This window comes from Boleophthalmus pectinirostris, unplaced genomic scaffold (assembly GCF_026225935.1).
Source record: "Boleophthalmus pectinirostris isolate CB_2022bp ecotype Guang Dong unplaced genomic scaffold, ASM2622593v1 HiC_scaffold_6, whole genome shotgun sequence".
Lineage (NCBI taxonomy): Eukaryota > Metazoa > Chordata > Actinopteri > Gobiiformes > Gobiidae > Boleophthalmus > Boleophthalmus pectinirostris.
The window spans coordinates 29148477-29169346 of NW_026571447.1; the positions used below are offsets into that span (position 1 = coordinate 29148477).

Genomic DNA, 20870 nt, shown 5'->3' on the forward strand with positions numbered 1-20870 from the left:
AAGCTGGTGTATATCTGGGTGTAAGAATAAAGTGGATTTAGATATCACAAAGTCTGAAGTGAGCTTGTTTTAAAGTTTAAATCTATGATGCACATATTTACATAGGCCCATTAATATTATGTAGTAACACGTAATAGTAATTATTAATTATTACATTATATTCCACATGTTTCTTTTGATTTGTTCACTTTGGGTCAAATTATTTTTGTAGTATATTTAATCAGCAAATTAACATTTAGACTTACTGTATTGTTTAAATGCAAGGGAGGAATTTCCCTTGTGGATGAATAAAGTTTGTAGTAGTCTAGGTCTAATAATAGCCTGTATTTTATTTAATATATCTGATATAGCTCACATAATAGTAATATATATTGGAACAGAAAATAGTTTGAGCTTTAACATGAACAGTTTTGCAGTTAGATGAAATTTCAAGATATATATATATATATATATATCTATATATATATATATATATATATATATATATATATATATATATATATATATATATATATATATATATATATATATATATTTTTTTTTTTTTTTTTTTTTTTTTTTTTTATTGATAATACAATACACATTATGATTAAGAAACAATGCAGAGTGCAGAGCCAAAAAATATTTTTAAGGTGCAAAATATGAGGAATTCACCCAAACTGTCAATTTGTCCACTGAACAGATGTATGCACATACTGTGACCACTAGATGGCAGAATCGGTGCTGGGAAAGGCCTTGTTTCACACTAAAGGTTTTTCAAGGATTGTTGGAATCTGCACAAGACAGAAAGAGCGCAGAGAGGAAAACGAAGAGGTTGGTGGAGTTAATTGAGTCTCTTTAGTGTGGAATATCAGAAGATGAAATAGGGCAAAGGGTAGGAAATATAATAATGCGTTTATTGTAGTGGTCAAAGAGCATGTCTTTAAACTTGCCAAAAGCGTAAAAAGCCAAAGGTCTCACACCCATGGGCTTATTCTGACCGTCCCACTGAAGGGGCAGTGTGCTAGTTTAATAACGGGATTGGAGTAATCCTTATTCATTCATCCACGTGCACACAGAAGCTGGCACGTCTCGTTGGCTCTGCTTTCTAAAAATGTAGCGAGGAAAAGGGTGGTATTTACAGTAGTGGAATACGTAGGTTGTGTAGTAGTTGGAGAAACCGCAGAGCAGACACAGATTTCAGGTTAAGATGGTGGTAATGGGTGGGCTGCCTGTGCTCACCGCGAAATTATATATAGACATCCTGCGCCTTCACGTCAAACCCACCATAGCGCACAGGAGCAGCAAGAGACGGGAGCAGGCCGTCTCTGAACACAGGTGATCCCCAGACACTAACCACTTCAACCAGGCTTACGCACTCAGTGAAAATCTTTTGAAAGCTGAGATAAACTACAGTTTTTTCTGTGTCAACGCGTTTGTAGACTTTCAAACATGGCATATAGAGCTTTCAAACTGGGGTGAAAGTGATTTATGTTGGCCCAATAACGATAAAAAGGTGTGTGTAGCCTGTAGGCCTATGCACAGTACCTATATGTAAGCAAAAACTGGATAGACTAGTGTTTAGAGTGCTTGTTATGAAGCCTGATTACACATCATTTGCATATTGTTATTAGGCTACGTGTTTATTATGTGTCTTAGTATGTGTCTTTTAAATAATGGTCCATAAAATTGGGAGAAAATCGAAATAGTAGCCTATGTTAATGTGATATAATGTACTTTTATTAATGAATTAGCCTGATTAATTATGAACATGGCAATTGGGCTAAACCGGGGGCAGTGTTTAAAGTGTTGTGGTCTTATTGTCAACACCAATACATGGATACTCTTTATGTGTCATTCATTGAAGAGACAAACATCCTTTATGGTAAAACATGTGCGTAAAGTTAGCCTACTCTTTTAAGTGAGTCACTGGCTGCGAGCTGCACAGTAAGTCATTTTAAAAATCCCCTTATTGGAGTCGGACATCTCGGTTATATCCTGTGCGGGTTTCATTTGGCATCTTGAATCACGAGTGAAACCTCTTTGGTCTGTTTATGTCCTCTTTCTCTCGCCTCCATCGCTTCTCAGAATAGCGCTGAGTCATGATTGAAGGGGCACTGTCTCGCGTCCATTAAATGCTTAGTTCTGACAGGTAAGCACTCCTTCAATCCGCTTTCACTAGTCTGCCCACCTGCCCCCTGCGATGCCCGGCGCGGGACAGCAGTGAAGGGGGGGGGGCTATTCGGCTCTTGTCCCACCAATCGCTTCCGCCACGCGACAGACACGTCCAGTGGCCTATAGCGCTGTCCGCGGACCCCCTCCGTCCCTCCCTCCCCCGCGCCCTGCCCACCCGGCGGTCTCCTCTCCAGCCCCAGCACTGCCAGAGCCAATCCGCGGTTGGGCGTAAGTAGGGCAAGCCGCTTCCTGGTTCTCAGAAAGGAGGAGCTGGGAGTCAGAGTGGGCCAGCGGAGGCAGGCAGGGGGTCAAACAGCCAAGAGAGCCTGGTCTGTGGAGAGGACGGAGCAGAGCGAGAGACGTGCGCAACCGAGGGACAGTTCTCGTTTTCGGGGCAGAGCAGAGCACAGCCCGCGTCCCTCCAGCCCAGAGACAGGACCGCGCAGACAGACCAAGTGCAAGGTGGGACGAGTATCCAGGAAGTGTGACAGCGCGGTGGGAAGCGACGGGGCTGCACAGGTGACACACCGGGCTCAGGTAAGCGAGCAGCGGGCTTGCGCCTTTTCATTTGGGTTAATTGTGGTGCGCTATTTACGGCAGTGTCCTGACAGCACCGGCTGCTTGACGCTCAGCCGCCCTCCCTCCCTCACCCCTCTCCTCCTCCTCCTCCCTCCCGGTATTGAACGGGGTCACGGGAGGACTATCGCGTCACGGGAGCGTTGACGGTCCCATGGTGCTTTTACGTTTATTACTCTTGTATAGAGAGGTGTTTTGAAGTGCGTAAAAGTGCTCTGCCGCTCTGGAGCAGGTGCCTCAGGTGAGAGCCTCGGGTCGGCGGGTGCATTTCTGGAGACTGGCTGCTAATTATAGCCGAGGACATAGGCTGACATCCAAAACCCAACCTGCGCTCACGCACATCTCACGCACATCACCTGCCTCTGCGCGCGCCTCATCTTCAGCTCTGCCTCGGTAACAGTACAGAGAGCGGCCCCAGTGGTCTCCTCCATCACCCCTCCTCCTCTTACTCTCGAGGCGCACCCACCGTTTTATGTGAAGTCTGCCCGTCCAGTTTGGCGACATGGGACGTGCTCGCACCCTGACGGTTTTGCCTGGGCCTATGGGTGGGGAGGGCTGTCATGCCAGTGGGCTTTTAATGTGTGTGTTTGTGTGAAAGGCGCTGGTGACTCGCCCCTCTGACAGACCGGCTTAACTAGCTCAACTGGCCTGGGTTTGGTTTCCATCTTGTTTGGTTAAATCTCCAGCGCTATGAGAATGCATTTAGTGTCATGCACAAGGCTGTTACTGTATAACAAACTTTCATTTTAATCAGGAAAGTTTGAAGTCACAGTTATCAGAGACATGACAGAAACAACCACCAGCTCCCATTGTCAGTTTTAATACTGGAACCGAAGAGTCATCTGTATTTTGAATTGCCATCTTAAAGGCAGCTTTGTTTGACCAATTGTAGTGTGGAAACTAATTAGACATCTGCGCCTCATGGCTTTTCCTGCTGTCCTGGGTTGACCTGCCCCTCCTCTGCTGTACACACATAACACTATAGAGCTCATGCTGGCTCTGCTATACATTCTACATCTAGAACTCAAGTGAGACTAGACCAGGACTAAAACAGAACTAGAACAGAACCTAAACAAGTCTACAAGTTAAACCAAAGCAGGACCCTACAGGTGCATCCACATTTGCACAAACACTACATTAAATGTGGGATTATCCCCGGAACTAAACCTGGACTTCGCCAGGACTAAAACAGGATCTAACCAAGTCTATATCAGGACTAAACAGGGCTCAAACTAGAACCCAACAAGAATATGAACCAGGACTAGACCAGGACTAAACCAGAACTAGAACAGAACCTTAACAAGTCTACAGGTTAAACCAAACCAGGACCCTAAAGGTGCATTCACACTTGCATAAACACCACATTAAACCTGGGACTAAACACAGAACTAAACCAGGACTAGAACAGGATTTAACCAAGTCTACGTGAGGACTAAACAGAGACGAAACCAGAACCAAACCAGAACTCTATAGGTGCATTCACACTTTCATAAACACTACTAAACACAAAACTGTACCAGGACTACACCAGGACTGAACCAGAACTAGAACAGAACCAAACCAGAACCCTACAGGTGCATTCACATTTGCACAAACTCTATATTAAATGTGGGACTAAATTTGGATTAAACCCAGACTTAACCTGGACTTGACCAGGATTTAACCAAGTCTACATCAGGACTAAACAGGGCTCAAACTAGAACCTAACGAGGATTATATGGGGAGATTCACACTTGCAAAACACCATATTGAAACTGGGACTAAACACGGAACTGAACCAGGACTAGACCAGGACTGAACCAAAGTTAGAATAGTATTTAACCAAGCCTATGTGAGGACTAAACAGTGACCAAACCAGGACCAAACCAGAACTCTATGGGCACATTAACACTTGCATAAACACCACATTTGGGACCAAACCTGGATTAGACACGGACTAAACCAGACTACATCAGGATTAAACCCAGACAAGATTGAGCACACCGTACATGTAGAGTTTAGGCTGCATTCATAATTTAGTTCAGGTTTAGGTCCAGGTTTTATTCCAAGTTAAATCCCTATTTTTATGTGGTCTTTGTGAACTTGGATCAGCTGTTTACTCCTGTACCCACTCGTATTGTCTTCACTGCGTTCAAGAACTGCGTGGTCTTTATAATGTAGGAAGTGCCGGTTTCTATTTCAGCTTGTTTTCTGTCCCTTTACAAGAACAGCCCCCACACTGCACTGGTGTCATATGATTACTGGTGGGCGTACCATTCACCCATCCACTCTCAGCCATAAACTACATAAAATACAAGATAAAAGCATGACTTATTTGACTAGTCATCTGGTCTGATTTTCAGTTGCGATTGTTACAGTTGTTATGTTTTTCTTGCAGGTTTATGACCTCAGGTGACGCGCGGGAAGCACAAAGGACAGTCAGCTTCAGTTTATGGACTGAAGGTAGGATCTTTTAACATATGTGATGGGGTGTAGTTTTTATAATATGCTCGTGGTTAACTGGTTAATCAAAACAGACACACTACCGTGTTATTCAGGAAAATAAATGTAATTGGAAAATAAAATAAGCAGCTGTTATAGTTAAAATTTCAAACTCAATTATGAAACTAAGGAAAAGCTTCTTTCTTTTAGACATTTTTAACACAAAGTAAAAGTAATATTTATTATTACCATGTAGCAGAAGTGACTTCCATGTCGAGGCTTGGACTCAAGTCAGATTTGAATTACTATTTTTAGAACTTGAGACTTGACTTGATAAATTGACTAAGACTTGGGACTCGACTTGGACTTGAAGGTCAGTGACTTGGAACTTGACTTGGACTTCAGGCCTATGACTTGAGAAGACTTGAGAAACACTTTTAAATCTGAATTCTTTCTATTCTGACTGTAATGATTCACACTAAGATCATGTCAAAATATTTTTTTAAAATGCATTTCTACAGCTCTTGCATACTCTATAAATACTCACATGTAAAAATACTATGACTTTATAAGTACAATTTATCTTAAAAGTCATAAATTGCAAAACTCTAAGCTATATTTGGTACTTTAAGGACTTGAAATTAGTTGAAGCTCAAAGCATACGACTTGGGACTTGACTCGGACTTTAGGTTAAAGACTTGAGACTTACTTGAGACTTGCAAAACAAAGACTTGGTCCCACCTCTTCCATGTCGTTTTATTCTTGTTCTAATACAGTTTACGCCCATTGCAAAACTTGATGCTTCAGTTGAATATCTAGTTTCAATACCAGCATCAGTTTGTATCTGTGTATCAACTTTTTTGCCAACCCTATAACTTTGCCTACAAGCTAATTTGTTTTTTATTCAGTATAAAGTTACTTGAGTGTGATTCATGATTATCAAACTGCTTATTGTACAAAACTTAATACACAATAGTAACAAACAGGGATGTAACAATAACCGAAATATGATGATATTGTATCGTCAAAATCTCACAATAATATCATGGGCTCACAATATATCGAATTATAAGTTCTTTTGCTTAAATGCATTGTTTTAGTAGCAACAGCTCATAAACATTGGGAACTACATTTCCCATGATTCATTTCAGTGCAGACAACATGAAGAAATATGTTTTTTACTTCTTGGGATTATGATGGAAATAATTCACACCAAAATCTTGTCAAGGTAATTTAAAAACAAAAAAGTGTCCTATCCACTATGTGATTATATCAGCCTCTTCAAAATATCGCAATAAATATCATACTGAGAGATTTGAATATCGTTACATCCCTAGTAACAACTGAATACGTCATAGACTGTTAACTGGTCAGGAAATTTACAGAATATGTAATAGACTACGCAATGGTTTTTCAGTTTGGGAAATAGGGAATTTTATTAGTTGCCAGATATAATGTAAAAGTGGAAACAGAACTGACGAAAATAGCTGCACAAACAATTGGTATGTAGTAAGAATATAATGAGTAACTGAAATGAAAATGAAGTATTACTGAAAGTTAAACAATGCAATGGACCTGCATCAATCAACTCGAGTCACGTGGACTGGGTGGATTCCTGTGAAAAATACTTTGGTGTCTTTTTATCTCCATATAGGGAAGTCTGTCCACTCCCGCAAGATAATTAAAGGTTCACTATGTAACTTTTCCAGTAGTGCTGTCTTTCGTTGGAATGTTGGACGCTTGTGTATCTTGTGTTTACTCAATTATTTAATTACATGTGTATTTATTACTCGAAATTACACTGAAAAATTATTATTACCGTTGGCAGGCGCTCCCCTCCACTGATCTGAACTGGCATCACCTGCTTATTTGTCTCCATGGAGATAGATTCAATTTAATGCTATACTGTGGAATATCCTAGACAGCCATGTAGACAAGCAGGCTCCAGACCCTCCATCAGAAAGGTTCCACAGTGCATCTTAAAGAGTTATTTTAAAACAGCGAGACGTTTAGATGGGGGCTCTATCAAAACGTCCTTGGAAAAAAATATGAGCCGAATAAAGTGGTCAAGTAGTTAAATATTTTATAGGCAAACTGGAAGTTAACTCCTCTGCGGTTTGTAGCAGCAGCAGCCACTCTATAACTGCAATCAGCTTTTCGAGATGGCTCTGTTATAAGGATACAAATAATGCAGTTATTTTTAGAGCGTTTGGATTGGCCTAAAAAGACCTGATACAAACAGTTAGAGTGGCCAGTGAAGCATAACGCTGTCAGATACCAGCGCAAAAATGCAGCCGATAACTCAAACTGATACACTTGTTGTATGGTTAAAGGGTGTTTACACTCTTACACTGTAGCTTCAATGTCAAGTAAAAACAAAAGATGATTATAAATAGATAAGATATACACAAAATTTGTTGGTTGAAGTTGTTTTTGCTGCTGTGATGTCGTTTTGAAGTAGTTTCAACTAAGAAATATCAGTGTAATTTCATGTGTTGCAATGGATCCCGCTGAAATTACCTCACTCTGCACTATGACATTGATGACTTATTGGCTCTGATTACTAGGAGCGGTTCCTACTGACACAAATACATTTCTCGATAACTTACAGACAACATTACTGTAATCCATCACAAACATGCCCAAACATATCACCGAGTTTAGGAGTTGACGGTTAAGTATCAGACAAAACATGGAGCGAATGCAAGCGTGCAGTTTGCATGCTAGTTATAATTACGCTTTTGTTTGTTTTATTTTCTAGGTGTTTTTTTTTTTGTGAATGCACATTTTAAACATGTCACAGCGTTAACATTTGAGAGAAGAATGAAATACTTTATGTGCCGCTAGAGGTGTGAAAACTAAAGCAGTATTCCCAATAAAAGTAGAGCAGATTTTGTTGGATGATCCATTACGTAAATATTTGCAGTCAGTGTGATTTTGTGATTTCAGTTCGATTGCGATACTTTGAACAGCCCTGTTATGAAGAATTTAATTTTATCATCAATATTTCGCTATGGTTAATGTTCTATTTATACCGATAGATTAAAGTGTTCCATGTTGCGTGGTGTCTGGTGCAGATGCTGGTTATGTGTTTGTGGTGGGCAGTGGTGTGACATGTCATGTGATAATGGTTTAGTGTGACTGGTGACTCCCATGTGTCTGTGTGCACGGGTGGGTTTGAGGAACTGAGCTGGGCCATGTCCCATTTCTGAAGAAAACAACAACAAAAAAGCCCCCTAAACTCCTTCCCTTTATACCACTCAAGCAGAAAAGAGACATTAGACGCTTCCTTGTTCATTTAAGGAGGTTGGACTAATCTTGATCTTAATTTTTACAGTATATCTAGAAAGCAACTACTGTAAAATACATTCTGAGAGGACAACTTTTGAGAATTAACTGCAGTCAAATCAAAATTGTAATGTGCTTTTTTGGTAATGAACTTTGCAATGTATAAAATATCCAGTTTCGTTTTGGATTTTAAAATAGTTTAGACATCTGCAAACGAGTTCTGAAATTTGTGTGATTTTTGTTCGGTTAAGCAGATAATATTTCTCTCAGATGTCAAAGCTCGTGGTCGTGTTAAAAATGTGGAAAATCAATTCACTTGCAGAATTTGAGCTTAAATATTTGTCCAAAATTGTCGGGCTGGTGGTGCACAGGCAGCTGCACAATAATGAGGCCAAGTGAACCCAGATAAATTCCCCCATTTTCGGAGCTGCTTGATTTCAGTTTCGTGTGAAAACGTTGAGTGGGAGGAAGAGAGGGGAGGCCGGGGGAGGAACCAACACAAGTCAGACTTGTTCTTCTGATTAGTACTGTGCAACAAGAAAGTGCAATGTGTTCCCTCGAGAACAAAAATTATCTCGGACAATCAAACATTTCAAAGAGACACAAGGTAGAAAGGAGTGTTAAAAAAAAACAAAGAATACTGCACTTATTTTGAGTAGTTTAGATTTATTTGGTTGATCTAAATGTTCCTGGTTTTAAATACTGGATTTAAAAAACTGCTATTCTATTTTTTTCCCTTGTTTGTCAGAAGAAGAATAATTTTAGACTAAAAACAAGCAGAGCAATCAATCAAAAGATTAAAGGTTTAATAGAGGGATTAAGCAAGAGTCATAAGAATGACGTGTTCTGTATAGTTTCTTTATTCTCTCCTGGTGTTGTCATGATTTTCAATAAGAAAATGCCTTAATATATACCATACTTGATACCAACTTCGATACCACAATAAATATGATAAAAATGACAAACAAAATAGAATATTAAAACATTTTCAACTCCAAACATTAGTAGTGTCTTAAATATTACAGTATGGTCTAACACAAAGTTCTGGTGTAAATTCAGTCCATAAAACTATTGAGAAAAGGGCAGAATGTGTCCTATTTTAGTAATTTTTGCAGAATTGATACTTGGTCCAGTAAGTATGTAGTTCTGATACAAATCTGAATATTGACTGGTATATGTGTATTGATTTTTTTGAAGTTTACTCTCTCCTATTACTCAACTCGGGCATCTCCTAAAATGAATGACAAAACACTCAGATTAACAACAGATACAAATTTCTTAACCGCTGACACTTCCTAACAGCAAAACGATCAATTACAAACACTTTGATCAGTCATTCATGCAGTCTTCAAATCTTCAGCCTTTATGTGTAAAAAATAAAATGCTGTTATTATTATTAGGAGAAGAAACATCATGATTTAACAATTCTGCACATATTTATTGACACTATGACTAAGCAACAATGAAATAATACATTTTCTTTCATTCCTACCGTTCCTTCCTTTGATGAAACTGAACTTTCTGAAAGATAAAATCATGTTAATGGAACATAAGAAGACAGATTAAAAACTCAGTACTTTTTTGGAGTATAGATTGCAATGAAATGACTTAAATGTGTTTCTAAAATGGTTAAAATCTATTCAGTTTTGTAAAGCCCAAGAGCACAACAGCAGGACTTAAAAGGGTTATTTAACTCACAGAGAAAATGGTCACAATTATTATTTATTATTTACTCACGATTATCAATTAACCAAATAATATTGACATTACTACTACTTGAATGACTTATACTTAAAATATGTAATTATACTACTACTTGGAAGACTTGTGTACTACTACTGCAAGATAAATCAAAATCAAATTAAAATTGAAATTAGCAAATCCCAAAGACTAAACTTTTAAATAATGAATAATAATTTCGTCAAAAATACAACAAAATATCCTGTCTTATTCTACAGAAAAGATGCAAACCCTGTACAAACATGTTCTGAAATGTGATTCTTGTATTTGTTTACCAGCTCATATTTCAGTCTTTTTGTAACTTCTTGTTAATTTGCGTTTAAAATGTGAACTTTGAATAGAAAAAAATACATATCTAACCACAATAGCAGCAGCCATAGAATGTAAGCCTTGTTACTACTGACCACAGATGTGCATTATAGTGGATTGTGCATATTTAAAAGCCGTGTCAGTGCAGTTTTCTGGCGATCAGGTGACAGACGAGTGACTAAACAGTGGTCCTACGCAGTCTGCTGATGCTCCCCCACTCATCTGTGTCGATACAGGAAGTTACATTGTCCACTTCCTCTTTTCAGTCCTGCACTCGCGACCACCCCATGTGTGTCTTGACCAACTGTCAGCTGTGCCACTTCTGGTAAAAACAGTTTCATTTATTTTTTTTATTTTTTTTTAAGATGAATCAGCCTTTCGGGTAAAAGAATACACCCACCTGACACTCCCAAAGTCACGAGTGACCCTTGAAAGAGATGAAACTATCCCACGCCCACCTCCATGAAAGAGTCAGTCGAGAAAAAGCAAATTCAGATTCAAAGTAACAGTAGTAATGCCAGTAATCACTTTTTTTAGGGAAACATTAAAGGTGCACTGTGTAACTTTTCAGTTTCAGGGTCTCTATGTGCCTGAATCCATGAAGTAGCTATTGTTTAACCTGGAATGTTCCACAGTATGGCATTAAACTTAACTTGCATTTGCATTTATTCAATCACACATTTTTATTACACAAAAATACGTTGAAAAACATGTTTTCTTACATGAGTGGGCTCGCCTCTTCACAGATCTGATCTACAACTTGGCCTGACCAGCTTGTGTCACTGGAGATAAATACTGGTGTAATGCCATATTGTGGAATATTCTGGAATATTATTAATGAAAACTCCAGGTGACAAACCCTTCACCAGAAATGTCACACAGTGCACCTTTATGCTTCACTATAAAATGAATTTGGGGTGTGTTTAGGCCTGTGCAAAAATATCAAAATATCGATATATCGTATCGTTTAATGTGATGATACAGTATCAATATCATGGGCTGCTGTATGGATATATATAAAAGTATTTTGTGTTATATTTTCCTAAATTCTTTTGTTACAGTGCTACAGTTTTGTTGCTTGTTTGAAGGAAGGAAACTCGTTTATGCAACACATTTGACATTTTCACAGTTTTGAGGAGTAAAATGTCTGTCTTTCACATGAACTTTGCACAAGAAGTGGTTAAGACTTTTAGTATCACAACCATGATTTAGCCTTTATTTTTAATTGAACCGTATTGAATCTATTTGAAGGTTCACTGTATCGAGATATATATTGTATCGTGGCCTATGTATCGTGGTATGTATCGTATTGGCAACTTCTTAATGATACCCAGCCTTATTCCTGATATTATTATTATTATTATTATGTATTGTTTCTGAAAAATTATTTTCCTCCAGGATAATTTGTATAATTCTGTCTATCTTTCTTTAAGTTAATAACACCTGACACATTTTAAGCAGACATATTGCTACAGAAAACGTTACAATAAAAATAGTGTAGATAATCAAAATAGGTTTTTGTTGTATTGTGAATTGATCTTAACACGCCTTTTAACGCTGTTCACCACCGTCGATAATCAGTCATTAATCCACGGCTGCCCCGGGGTCGACACACAGAAGCCAGATTCCAACATGAGTCATCGGTCCTCCACGCAGACCACTTACATTTAGAACCACAAAGCTAAGAAAAAAAAGTGCAAAAGAAGGTATACAATAAATAGTGAGACCAAAAGGACAGTGCAAATCTGTAATTAATGAAATCGATACATACTGTAATAATTATTGTGACATATGCCTACACGCCTACTACTACTACTACTACTACTACTACTTTATTCATCTAGAGCAAATAGTTTTAATAAATAAATACATCTATTACAGTACAATGGATTGAATTTATGTAAAAAATGATCATTTATTTAGGGGCTATGTTTTATTTTTAGTGTACTTGATGCACTATGTAAAAAAGGATTCTGCTGAGCTGCCAAACCTACAGTAAACCTAACTTAAAGTCGGTGTATGTATGGAACATTTTGCTCATCCACAAAAGTGAGAAAACCCTTTATCACTGCACACCATCTTGTATTATCTGTTCACTAAGTGGCTTTATTCTCAGAAGAGGTGGGTGTCAATGGCATTACTCAAACGAACCACAAGTCACTCCCAGTATCTTTCCCAAACTCCTGATCTCGGTCACAGTCTACTCCCTCATCGTGTTTGGTTTGGAAGCCACGAAAACTTCCAATAGTTTTGCTACATTAAAAAAAAAAAATCTTTTCATCTGAACATCTGTGGAGGGAGACCATTTCTGCTGCGTACAGGAAGAGGAAATTGATGCGCATCAGTGAGTTTTGCAACATTTCTGTCCGTGGATACTTCTGCAATCTTGTGGTAATACTCCAGTGAAACAACCACTGACATAAGCTCAAAACATCTGCCTATAAAAAACATGAAGGCGTCAACCACAGAGAATCCACTTTGTTACAGTGAACAGACTAAAATAATCATAACATCCTTTGAAATACCTGGAGGATTTGTCTTTACGCTTTAAAGGGCCCACATGGCGCTATTTTCTGATCTATTATAATGTTTCCTCATTACACACAGACCTGGAGGTGTGTTTTGTTTCATTCACATATGTTTAACACACAAAGCCTGCATGTTTAGTGTTCTTGTCAGACTAAAAACACTCTGTTCCACTTTGTGATGACAGTGCTTCAGTGTTTTTAAACTCCACACACCTTCACTAGAAACATTTGGATAATTTCAGCCCTGGAATTGCCTGTCTCTTCTGAACTAAAGGTGAAAAGGAGCTGTTGACTTGAAAACTACCACTACAGTGCATGACATCACAAGGTGGAGCAGAGCATTTTGAGCTTTAGAGATGCAGACAGGGTAATAATAAAGAGTTACTCGGCCATGTGTGAATGAAACAAAACAAAACTCCAGGTATGTTTTTGAGGACGTAACAACATTCTAACATGGCTTAAAGCTCATAAGAGTAATTTTTGCGTACTATAGGAGCTCTAAAGTGGGCAATATTATACTAATCTTTGTTTCTAAATCATATCATTGTCACAATTAAATACACACAGTTTAATTAAAAGGCCTGTATACAACTTTCCCAGTGTATCTCAATAAAATTTGCCTTGCTCCCGTTCAGACATATTGCATAAGCAGCTCTTGAGGTCAAAATACTGTATGTCTGCTGCTACTGCCTGTAATTATAAAGAGTTTTATTATCAGAGAATGAGGAAGTGTGTGGTTAACATGCTAGTTGCTGTTGGCATTACTGTGACGACAAATTTTGCTCTGGCATCTGAAAGATGTGAAATGTGCTTATGAATGTACAAATTTATCGTGGTGAATAATGAGTGTGCGTAACTCTGGACTACTGCAAACTGTTTAAAATGAGCGAGTCTTGTGTTTCACGTTTTTAAAATGATAAAAATCAGGTATAGCACCTGAAACCACTGAGAACCGCCTTCACTTTTGTTAGAGGAAGATGAAAATAATTACATTTTTGAAATATCGGGAGGTTATGACTTTTCAAATAAAGGGGGCGGATTTCTGTTTATCTTTAACTTTCTAACCCAGTCTTACTCACTCACCATTGCTCAGTTTTCATATTTAACCATAAAAAAAAATCATTTCCTGATTTTCAAGAAAGCATGATCACAAATTTTCCATTAAAACAAGCTGCAAACAGAACAGCAGAAGGAAGTACGACTGATTTTAATATTCTTTAAATGAACGTTTAGGACAGTAATTTAATAAGAGCAGCAGAATTATTATTACATTTGTCTAGTCTGTTTTTATTTCTTATGACTTGGCAGGTCTGGTGTTTTATTTTTAGTCCCAGTAGAGTGTAAAACTCAAAAATTCATCCATGTGAATACTAGAGTTGTGTTGAAGTGTTTGTGAGAGCTCGGAACTAGTTAGATCTAAATACTTCCTCCTTTTGTGGTTTGAAAATTGAGTTTAATGCTCCAGGATTAGTCAAAGTGCGAAAGGAATCTAGATTTTAAACCTACGCAAATGTAAACCTATACACCTTTACATCTATTATAGTTTAGTTTAGTGTTTATTTTGAAGGGTTAATATACAGAGACGTTAAACTCATAAAAACAGAGCTGGTTATAGTCAGAATTATGGTCTATATTTTCACAATCAGATATCTTGGTTGTGCTTTCTGTACAGTTTTGCTGATGTGGACAAGATTAGAGGCTGTGTGAAGGCTCCTGTCAGCGGCCTCTTCCACGCCTGGGCCTTAAACTCCCTGGTTTATGGTTTTTGTGATGCTAATGTTAGTGTTAGTGGTGTGAACCACAGCGTACACCTGCATGAGCGGGGCTGCTTCCTGTTCTGCTCTCTGTCTCTGTCTCTTTTCTCTTTCTTTCACTCTTCTCTCCCACTCTCTTGCCTCAACTTTCTGTCCTCTCCCTCTAACTCCCCCCTTCTTCTTTCTCAAAATCTCTCTCTCTCTCTCTCTTTCTTTCTTTCTACTGTATCAGCCTCTCTTTCTCTTTCTTTCACACTTCTCCCACTCTTTCCTCATCTTTCTGTCCTCCCCCTCTCTCTCTTTTCATTCTTTCTCCCCTCTCACTCTCTCTCCCACCTTCTTTTTTCTCAAAATCTCTCTCTCTCTATCTCTTTTCTTTCTTCTGACCTCCCCAAGTCTTCCTCTTTCTCTCTTTTCATTCTCTCTCTCCCCTCTCTCTCCCTCTCCCCCATTCTTTTCTCTCAAAATCTCTCTCTCTTTTTTCTTTCTTTCTACTGTATCACCCTCTTTCACTCTTCTCCCTCACTCTCTTTGCTCATCTTTCTGTCCCACTCTCCCCCCTCTAACTCTTCCTCTGTCTCTCTTTTCGTTCTCTTTCTCCTCCCACTCTCTTTCACCCCTTCTTTTATCTCAATATCTCTCTCTCCCTCTCTATTTCTCTTTCTTTCTTCTGTATCACCCTCTCTCTTTCTTTCTTTCACTCTTCTCCCTCACTCTCTTTCCTCATCTTTCTGCCCTCTCCCTCTCTCCCCCTCTAACTCTTCTTCTTTCTGTTTCTCCCCTCTCTCTCTCTCTCTCTCTCTCTTTTTTTCTCAAAATTTCTCTCCCTCTCAATGTCTTTTCTTTTTTTTCTTTTTCTTTCTACTGTATCACCCTTTTTCACTCTTCCCCACCACTCTTTGTTCATCTTTCTCCCCTCTCACTCTCTCTCCCTCTTTTTTTTCCTCAATATCTCTCTCTCCCTCTCTTTCTTTCTTACTCTTGCTTAGCCTTTACCTCTCAACCCCTCTCGTTCTCTCTCTCTTTGTATCTTTCTTCTCTGTACCTTTCTCTCTCTCTTCCCTCTAACTTTTCCTCTCTTTTAATTTTTTTCTCCCCTTTCACTCTCTCTTTCTCCACTTCTTTTTTCTCAATATCTCTCCCTCTCTCTCCCTTTTCTTTCTTAGTCTTGTTTCTCCTTTATCTCTCAACCCTTCTCTTTCTCTCTCTGTTCGTATTTTTCTTCTCTGTACCCCCTCTTCCTTCTCCCACTCTTTCCTTCCTCTCTCTCTCTTCATGTCTCTCTTTCTCCCTTGTATCTCTCTCTCCTCGTCTCCCTCTCTCATTTCTCGTTCTCCTCTATACCTCCCTTTTCAGTAATTCTTTCTCACTCCCTCTCAGCCCACTCCTCTCTCTCGATCTCTCTCTTGTTCTCTCCCCTGTATCTCACCGCCCGTCTCTTTTCTTTCTCTTCTATATCTCTCTTCTCTTCTCTCTCTCTCTCTCTCTCTCTGTCCCCCCTTCTGTAACTTAACTCTGTCGACTCTTGTTTCATGTGGCTCTAACTCAGATTGTTCGAGTCGGGGACTAGATTTTCCTGTCTTTCTCGCCCTTCGTCACAGCTTTATTTGGGCTGTGTTCTGACTCTGACTACACCCACCTCTCCCCATTCACCCTCATTCACTTGTCACTATCTGGGTTCCTGTTCCCAGTCCCCACGCTGTCGTCTTCTAAGAATACGTGTTTTTAGAAGCCGTAGAAGTCATACCTCCCTCATGTGTCTTTGTTGTTGTTTCCCTCAAATCTCAGACACCTTTAGTCTTTCCAACCTCAGATTCATTCTTCTTTTTCTGCCTGCTCCTGTGTGACAGAAGAAATGACGACAATTACACACAGTTTAGACACGCCTTCTCGTACAATGTTTTTATTCATGTTTTCTACTTTACACCTTGAAGCAAAGACATCCAATATATGAAACTAAATATGTGGAATTTGTTTTTGTTTTTTTTTAGTTTGTTTCCTCAAAGTAGCCTCCGTTTGTTTTGTCGACGGTGAACTTTCTGATGTCATCACCTGAAATGGTTTTCATTTCACACGTTTGTGCTTTGGCAGGGTTCAGTAAAAGGCCAAGCGTGTGCACAAAGTTATTTTTAAAACAGTTTTATTCATCATTAAAGATGCACTATGTAACTTTCAAGGTAAATGGTTCACTACCTGCTTGACTCCATTTAGATGTTTCACAGTAAAAAATAAAGTTTTATTTTACATTTAATTAGACAAGATAGAGAAGTTTAATGCCATACTGTGGGACATTGCAGGCCAAGCAATAACAGAACTCCAGAGTGACAAGCAGAATAGCAGATAGTCAAATTGGCGCCATCTAGTGCCACCGCTCAATTTAATTTCTCTCCAGTGACTAGGTCAGGAATCGGAATACACTAGACAGTTCACAAAAACCCTACAAGTGTAAATCCAGGCACCAGACAATCGGCGAAGAGCCATATATTCTGTGTTGGCAACGATTCCCGAGATCCTGGATTTAAAGCTGGAATAAAGAGAATGTTGAGTGAATTTTATCAAGGGGAAAGACGTTGTTGCTCTTTTTCCTACGGGATTTGGGAAAAGCTTAATATACCAGTTAACCCCGTTAGCGGCGCATTACATATGTCACAACCAAACGGCAGCAATTCGTTAAATGAAAAAAAGTACCTGCCTACTGTCGAGCAAATGAATTCTAACGTTGTGAGGTCAGACAGTTTCTATGAAGTGAAACCGGCTGATGAATCAGACTAGGTGGCGGACCCTGCACCAGAAAAGTTGCATAGTGCACCTTTAAACTTAAGCAATTTGTAATGTAACTAGTGTGTGTATATAGTTTATTGTGTAACAGCTGCAGTGCAAAATAAATGAAAACATAGTGGTGTATAATGGTAGGAAATGCCCTGGTGAATTTTGTGTCGATATTGGGGGTTTTTGGAGGGGAAAATAATCTAAATTTTTTACATATAATTCTGTGTGCCTTGTTCATTGGTTGAGTGTGCCACAGATCCAGGAGTCCACTGTGTTTCTTAATACACACCCAAATATGTACAGTGTGTGTTGATAAGCTGCTAATCCTGCATCAGGCCGTTGCGTCTGCCATGCAAACTGCAGGTCCAGAGCACAGAGCTTTGGTGGTGGAGTCTGAGGGGATAAGGGCCTCCGCTCTGCCAGCCAAATGAATAATGTAATGTGCTCTAGGAACTAAGTCCACAGCAGCGCATGCGTCTCACCACTCAGTATAATGGCCCAGTTACAGTAAGAACACACAGGCTGCTCTTTAAGGGGCTCTGGAAACTAAACGTGAACTTTTTCCAATGTAGCGTGAAGTTGAATGATTTCAGAAAAAGACTAGCCTGTTGAAATTACGATTAGATGTGCCATTTTTGTACAAAAAAAAATATTCTCAAACCCATCCCTCATTTGACAAATTCAAATATCAGTTCAAATTTGAATTTGGTCTGTCAGATCGTTTGTGAATGGCGGCCTTTCTGTTCGGACGGGTTTTCCCTGGACGTTATTAGCTGAAACTGAGATAAATGTCAGATGATAATTACGCAAATTGATTAAAAAAAAGAAGGAAAAAAAAGTAGAATAAATATTTCCCTTATACTTTGTGTATATGGCATTTCAATATGATGTTATTGAATCAATCATTTTATTTTTTCATGGGATTCACAGTCACCATGGCAACATACAGGTTACTACTGCATAAAAGTTGTGTATGGATGGTTCGACAATGCAATAAACACTGTTAAAAATAAAATTACATATATTTATCTACATATTTTCTGAAGCCTGTGATCCGTAAAAGCGTCTACTGTCATGTTTCACCTTTTTTGTTTGGTTTTCCAACATAAATTGTGAGTAACTAGACTTACAGTCAGTTTAAGGGTTAAATAACGTGTTAATGCTGGTTGGTGTGAAGTGTTATTTTAGATGACCTCATTTAGTGGAAAAACTATAGAGCTCCCCAGTATAGTGAAAGCTTTGTCTCAAACACATTGCCATGTAAATTTGCCCCCAAAGTAGGTAAAGTTGACATTTAGATCGCTTTATAGAGTGAACTTTAAAAATGTTTTTCTCAACGCAGTGGTGCTGTTGTTATCGGATTTTGCAATTCACATGATTAAATAGTGTCCAGTGGTCACTAATTAATGTAAACAAACTTCAATATCAGAAATGTCCCAATTTTTACAGCTCTCCCTGATCTCTGCTCTTACTGCTCTGCTTAATGCTCGAAGAAACCAATATGACGTCTGGACATCTCTCCTTTGACAAATTCAAATCTTAATTCAAATGACTAGTTTTAATTTTAATCTGGTCTGCCGGATGCAAATGTCCCGTCTAGGTGGGGGGTTCATCTTGAAACTAAAGAGGCTTGTTTTGGCAAATGTGGTTATACTGTCTTCCTCTCACTTCCTCCTCCCACTCCTCTTCCTCGCTGAAACACACTTCATTGTTAAAACCCCAAAAGGTAAATGAATGCATAAGGAGAAGATGTTAAACTTTTGGTGGCACTTGGGAGTAGGGGACAGGATGATGGGCAGAAAAATGGTAGGACATTTTATATTTTTCCTGGACTTTTTTTTAAATGCATTGATGTTTTTGCACAAAAAGTAAACGAAAAAAGCAAGAAACTGTTTTGAAGCAATGCAAAATTAGAACATCTAATCTAAACAAGTTGATGAAAAATAAAAATAAATGAAATACTTTAACCTAAATCCTAACAATAAGAATCATCTGTGAATCCTTCCTAAGGTCCAACATTAGTTCCTCATGAATTAAGTCTGTGCTCATGCTTTATTCAGGTTAATTAAGGTGTAGTTACAAAGTGTCACCCAGCTTATCATTATAGTGAGAAAACCATGTGTTTTTGTCATTATACCAGTATAACCTCGTAGTTGGAATACTCTTTAAACCTATTTTTGTTTTCCATGCAAAATGCTCTCACCGCGTCAGTCAAACAGGGGCTCTTTGGAAAACATGTGACATAATTCATAAAGCCCTCTCCTTCTTCCTCTCAGGCCGTGGTTAGCTGTGAACACTACAAACTCATATTTTCCCCCTTAGCGTTGGGCCTGATATAATTGGGGTGGACTGGGAAAGAGGACAAACTTAATGGAAAATACGAACCATAAAAATAATACTAACGGTGTTTGTTCCAGTTTCTGAACTCTGACTGTGATACAGAAAAAAAGATACACAGATACTCGTAAGTGTGAAGGTTGAGTTCCGGTTTAATATTTGGGACTCTGCAACTGCACAGCGAGTAGCGTTTGCATTGAACAGATCCATCGTGACAGATCTTTCATTCATAAATTACTCATGGCTCATACACTAAATCAAATTGGGATTAAACTGTCTGGGGCTAAACCAGGTCTAGACAGGACTGAAACAAGACCAGAGTTAGACTATATTATATTATAAACCAACATGAACGCAAACCACATTTTTACACAATTTACACAAAAACAAAACAAGAATAAAATAGCAAGGTAAATATAGTTTTTTAGTGGAGTCAAAATAGTTAAGTCCATTTGTAGTGTAAATGTGTTAAGATTTTGATTTGAGTAGTCACTAAATCTGAATCATTCTTAATAAACTCCTAGTTATGTTACAAATTAAGTCTTTTTTCCTGATTTATTAAGTCTAAATAAAGCGTTACCAGCAAATCTAGGAAGTAGTAATCACCAGCTGAAATTACTGACGTAGTATTTGCTTAATTCTCGGGGATGAGATCACATGTTGTTTAGTGGACGGTGAAGCAGTGTTGCAATGTTCAGCAACTTAGACAAGCAATAACAACAATAGAAAAGAGTGTGAGGCCCGAGGAGCACAGAGGCCACCAAACTCAAGTCTAGATGAGTCAGACAAACAGCTAAATATATGGGAGATAGTTACAGAAAACATATTTTTGGTAGCAATAACCGGAAAAATACAAGTTTGATGTGGACTAAATAAAAAAAAAAACTAATCAAATTAAAACTGTAAAAAATAGCTATAATTGAGATAACCATATAAAATAATTAGCTATTCATACATTTCGTTGTAATTTCACTTTAAAAATAGAGTGTTCCAC

General features: G+C 38.5%; 1 protein-coding gene across 4 annotated transcripts in view; it reads left to right on the forward strand.

Annotated features, from left to right (window-relative positions):
* Positions 1 to 1968: 1968 nt before the first annotated feature.
* zbtb7b (zinc finger and BTB domain containing 7B) overlaps positions 1969 to 20870 on the forward strand; it is a 30275-nt gene continuing 11373 nt past the window's right edge. The window contains exons 1-3 of one of the 4 annotated variants that reach the window (XM_055163467.1): positions 1969 to 2131; positions 5108 to 5172; positions 10755 to 10813. In XM_055163467.1, coding sequence (XP_055019442.1) covers positions 2115 to 2131; positions 5108 to 5172; positions 10755 to 10813 — 141 coding nt within the window. In that variant the 5' untranslated portion in view covers positions 1969 to 2114. The other 3 variants (XM_055163468.1, XM_055163470.1, XM_020927971.2) reach the window with 3 other exon arrangements.